General features: G+C 33.8%; 1 protein-coding gene across 1 annotated transcript; it reads right to left on the reverse strand.

Moving 5' to 3' along the window:
* Nucleotides 1-1,526: 1,526 nt before the first annotated feature.
* LOC130963088 (uncharacterized) lies at nt 1,527-3,349 on the reverse strand. The gene is made up of 5 exons (XM_057889239.1): nt 3,202-3,349; nt 2,168-2,264; nt 1,948-2,069; nt 1,774-1,858; nt 1,527-1,674 (listed from the first exon to the last, which is right to left on the reverse strand). Exons 1-5 carry the CDS (start codon nt 3,227-3,229, stop codon nt 1,527-1,529), a joined length of 480 nt encoding a protein of 159 aa, XP_057745222.1. The 5' UTR covers nt 3,230-3,349.
* Nucleotides 3,350-5,842: the final 2,493 nt, after the last annotated feature.

Raw genomic sequence — 5,842 nt, forward strand, 5'->3', positions numbered from 1 at the left:
TTAACCTTAGCAACCTTCAACCCACGCCCATCTGCATCAACAGCAACCTCTTCAAACTGAGGATTCAAATTTCTCTTACTCTTGGAGGTGACAACATGATTTTCATGGGTAAGCTTCTCTCCATTTTGGGAAGGTGCTTCAAGAACATGGGACAACAGCTCCTATGAGAAAGAAATTGAAAAAACATATGAATCTCACTGAAGAATGCAAAATACAATTAGAAACAACACACATAAGAATGAGGAATAAAATATTATACATCAGCACCTGGGTTTCTTTTTCCGTTGAGCTAAGCAATATATCGATTTCAGCAGAAAGATCATCACTAAGAGTATCATTGCTGGGAGTTTCCTCTTTCTTTCCATGCTCACCATCAATTAACGCAACAAATTCACTCCCCACAGAAATAACAGGCTATTTTTCAGCCAAAAAATCTATAAGAACTGGGGATTTACACAACATCCCAGCACAATCACCAGCATCTTTCTCAGTTTTGATAAAACTATCAGAAGACTCCTTCTTAATACCAACATCAGCTTTTCCAGTAGGAACAGATTTGTGTAAGTCATGCTCCTATTCATATGCAATAAGAGTTTAAATAGGTAACGATCATAACAGAAATTGACAACAGCACAATAAAGAAACAAAAAATATGAAATTAATGATGAATTAACAGGATCTAAAAACATTTGCATGTATATCTAACCTTTTTGGGAGAAGACTCATCATCAGCATCATAATTGGGAAGTTCAAACATCGCAATGATGGTGGAATCATCACAAATTCTCGTAACTCGGAAAGTCCCATAAAATATCATATCATGTGTACAACCTTTGGTATCAACCTTGAGCAGCAACTTCTTTCCAATCAGCCCTTGGAATATGGGAGGATAAGTATCCCCACATATAACCTATTTTGAAAGTAACACATAAGAAATATTATTTGAATAAGGAACATGCCATCCCATAAAGTGAAAACACATGGAAAAAAACTAACAACATACACTTGCATCTCTTTGAACTTCAGTAAACAAATCAGCACATGATTTCTTAAGCAAATAGGAAGCCTCACGATCAAAGAGAAGGAAAATACCCTCCCCAGTATGATCTTCAACTGTCACTTTAATTTTAAATCTGGAGAGAGAAGAACAAAGGGGGAAGACAATCATTCAAATACATAATACCAAGAAACCTTATTTTTATAAACAGTCCACTCTACAAAATGAGAACACATTTTCAATAAAAATTCTGACTTTGGAGTGACATTAGTTATGTGCTTCAAACAAAAATCACAGTAATAGGCACCATTTTGAGGATAGATACCCTTTCCACACACACAAGCAGAATACCACCAACCTCCATCCTCAACAATACCTTGGATTGCTCCAAAGATGATAAAAGAACCCTCCTATTTTTTAGGCATTTCAAAGTTAATTAACAACAGGAATGGAAAAACAGATCTGGAAATCCTTGTTTCATTTTCTTTTTCGCTCACTTGTGTATAAAACAAACAAAAACACAACTAACTCAAAAGAAGACAACCTGATTGTTATCTTGAAGCTCTTCAATAGTGCACTTTCTAGTTAGACGCATGAAGTCATCTTCCAAGGAGAGAACCTTACCCTCATTTGCAATAAACAGTGGCTGGGTACCACTGCCACCTTGCTCAATCATACTAAAAGAAAATTAATGCAAATATTTGTAATTGTTACTCCAGATTCCTACTAAAAAAAATACAATAAACATAAACATCAACAAAAGAAAGCATGCTAACCTCTGCCTGAAGTCAACAACTTCAGGAATATCAGGATTAAATAACATTTGTGTCGCATACATGACATTTTGAAGACCAACTTGACCTACAGAGAAACAAAGAAAGAGTATAGCAAAACTTTCTTGGAGAAAACACCTACAGCAGCAATGAGATGTGCAGAAAAAAAAAACATACCCCGAAAGAACTTGACTTTTGCAAGTTGAATAACTACAACAGGCTGCTCCACATACCCAGAGGCAAGGAAATGATTTACTTGATTAACATAATCCCCAAACAATGCACATCTCACTGTAAGACTGAAACTCAAAAGATCACAAAGAATCAAACAGAAAACAAGCAAAAAAGATATTTAAAAGATAAAGAGAAAGCAGCAGAAATGACTTAAGAAACATACTCTTTTGAAGTTAATTCCAATGCAATCATTTTCACAATTTTTCCCTCTCTTGCATATTCTTTCTCTTCTCCAACTGAAGTTAAAAGTCCAATGACATCTATTCCAAATAAACACAACCTATTAACTATTAAAAGGATTTGTTTAAAAAACTTAAATAACAGAACAGCAGCAAGATATACACACCAACTAAAAAATCATAATCTTGGGTCATGTTCAGCAGCTCAGAAAAAGGAAACATGTTGAAACAAGTCTTAGGGATAACATCTTCATCAACAGCTACAACAGTGGTTCGGTGAAGGAAAACCAATTTGAATTCATGGGAAGTTGCTCTATAACTACCATGATTTGACACAACACTAAAATATGCCATTCTATAAACTTGTCCTTCAACTATATGATCCCTAAACCTATTAAGGAGTGGTTTCTTGACAGTAGCTTGAATTTTTCCACACTATAAATGGAACAAAACAACAAATCAGATTAATGAAACACATAATTTTAATTTGAAAACTTAAAAACAGCAAGTAAGACCGTATTTAAAAGAGAAACTAATAGGGGCTAACATGTTCATCAAGGAGAATCATCTCCATTGAGTTAGGAACCTCATGGTTACCAAAAGAGGGTACAACCCAAAGCCTTAGAACCCTAACTTTCAGCCTCCAAGCCTCTCTAGGAGGATGCATCTTAGAAATCATATCAAATGGTGGAGGCATTGCAGTAAAAAGAAAGGAGATAAAGAGACTTGATGAAATATATGTAAATGTAAACACTTCAAATCTGAATTAATTTCAGCTTAGGAGCAAACACAACAAATCAGAATGTTTGTGCATTCAATGTGCTTCACCAACCATCCTTTTATAGAAAAAATCCAGGATACAATCTCACCTTTTTTGAATTCAAATCAAATTGAGGAGGGAAATGCAGGGTAGTGGAGTTGAATAACCAAATTTTTCATTTAATGAGAAAGAAGAAATGAATGAATTGATATCAATCACATCACCACTAACCAAATAGGTTACATAGAAAGCACATACCATGTTGTAGGCATTCCCACATTCTCATCCCCGTTTAATGGAAGATAGACAACTAATGATAGCACCAAAAGCTAAAACAACACAAAAACAGGAAAAAGTAGTGATACTTTCGAGAAACAATAAAATAGGCAGTCACCAACTACAATCAACAATGACTCTAATGATGGCAATTAGAGTTGGTAAATGTCTTAGGTAGGGATACATTGGAAAAAGCAGCTAAATGGGAACAAAAGTATAAACAAACATGAATAAAAATCTGTCAATCACATCAACTTTTTTCTTTGTGTAATGACACGTGGTAGTTAGATCCACAATAACATGAACCAATTCTACTTGCACAAGAGCATTCTTTTCTTAATGAACCTCTTAACTTCAGCACAAGGAGGTATCCAACAGCTGAGATATGAAACACATTTAACACAATCAACAGAAAAATGTAATCAAATTCATTTGAACTTAAAAAGAAATAAAAAAACAACAGGATAAACATCAATATTTGTGATTCACATCACCACTAATAGAATAGATTAGTTACGAAACCCATTCTTTCATAATCATGGAGACAATTCACATGCAACCAGTAACACAAATAGCAGAGTATCCCATATTTTTTTCTGTAATTATCAGTAGAAAATAGGCATCGAAAAAATTGTGAAAATCAGTTAAACTTTGGGGCAGTTCTAGTAACACAAATACTAAGGTGATACCATCTTAGTCTAAGAAAGCCACTTCCTCTGTGAATCACATCTCAAATTCAGCAGAAAAATTGCATGTCTTTTCAAGAGCTGAAACACAAAATAATTTTTATATAAATAAATAATTAAAAAAATATACAATGAATTTGAATTGAAGTTCCAAACCTTTCATTCAATCAGGAAAAAGCTATTAATCAATTCATATGAATCACATCACCACTCACCAAATAGGTTAGATAGAAAGCCCATACCTTGATAGGCACTCCCACATTATCATCTCCATTCAATGGCATTGAGACAATTAATCATAGGAGCAAAACCTGAACCAACAAAAAAATAGTTAAAAAAAAACCAACCTTTCAAGAAATCAAGAAATAGGGTTGACAAATTGAGATATGAGACCACAACTACTACAGTAAACATACAGCTCATAACACCATAGGGAAGGCAGTAATCATATACCAGAAACAATGATTCCACTAATGACAATCAGAATTGGTATAAATTGGTTAGATAAGGATACTTTCAAAACACTATACAGAAACATGAGTAAAAATCGGTCAATGACATAAACATTCATGCAAGGGATGAAATTGAAACCTCATACCTTGATAATGATTCACAAATTTCGAATTATCAAATGAAGAATATACACCACAACCTTATTATGTATCCATACCACATTTCACGCGAATACTACATCAAACATACATAATGGGACATGTTCTATATACAAAAACAGTTTAAAAACAAAAGGGATTTGTTCAACAAACAGGAACTAAAAATTTAAAAACATATTCATGAAAAAAACAAAACACCTGCAACAAACAATATAACAGGTAACAAAATAAAGATCTGATAATGAGATAAAAATGAAACCTAACACGAACTCCCAAAAATTGTAACCAACAAGATAAACCCACAAAAGAATTGAATAACCAAATCTTTCATTTAATGAGAAAGAAGCTATGAACCAATTCAATTCAATCACATCACGTGTCACCAAATAGGTCAAACAGAAAGCCCATACCCTGTTAGCCTTTCCCACATTCTCATCAACATTCAATAGCACATAGACAACTAATGATAGGAGCAAAAGCTGAACCAACACAAAAATAGGAAAAATAACTGAACCTTTGGAGAAATCTAAAAATAGGGGAAAAAATGACATATTACACCTCACGTACTACAATCCAGCTACATGTCACTAGACCACATTGAAGGCACTCACCAACTACCCCAAACAATGATTCTAGCGATAGCAATAAGAGTTGGTAAATCTATTAGGTAGGGATACATTCAAAGCAGCAGACAAAACGGAACAAAAGCATAGAGCAACATGAATAAAAATCAGTCAATCACATCAACATTCATGAAAACGATGAGACTGAAACCTCATACCTTGATAATGATTCCAAAATTTCCAATTTCCAAAAAAAAATATATAACAGAACCTTATTAGGTGTAGAGAACACAGTTTCATGGGAAGACGAACTGCTGGATACTTTTTTCTTTGGCTAAACACATGTGCTAGTTAGAAAAAGAACACCAGGAAGCCATTTTACTGACACAAGGGCATTCTTTTCTGAATTAACCTCTTAACTTGGGGCCAAGGATGTGTATATCCATCCAACAGCTGAAATATAAACAGATTTAACACAATCAACAGAATTTTTACATAAATAATAAAAAAAAACTGACAATGCAGTTGACTTGAGATAAATAATCTTTCTTTCAATGAGGAAGATGCTATGAATCAATTCATATCAATCACATCAATAGTCACCAAATGGGTTAAATAGAAAGCCCATACCTTGATAGGCGGCATTCCCACATTCTGATATCCTTTAAATGACACACAGACAACTAATAATAGGATCAAAACAAGAACCAACACAAAGAAACTGAAAACAAGTGAAACTTTCAATAAATGAAGAAAATCAATT

The sequence above is a fragment of the Arachis stenosperma genome, chromosome 2 (genome assembly GCF_014773155.1).
Source record: "Arachis stenosperma cultivar V10309 chromosome 2, arast.V10309.gnm1.PFL2, whole genome shotgun sequence".
NCBI lineage: Eukaryota > Viridiplantae > Streptophyta > Magnoliopsida > Fabales > Fabaceae > Arachis > Arachis stenosperma.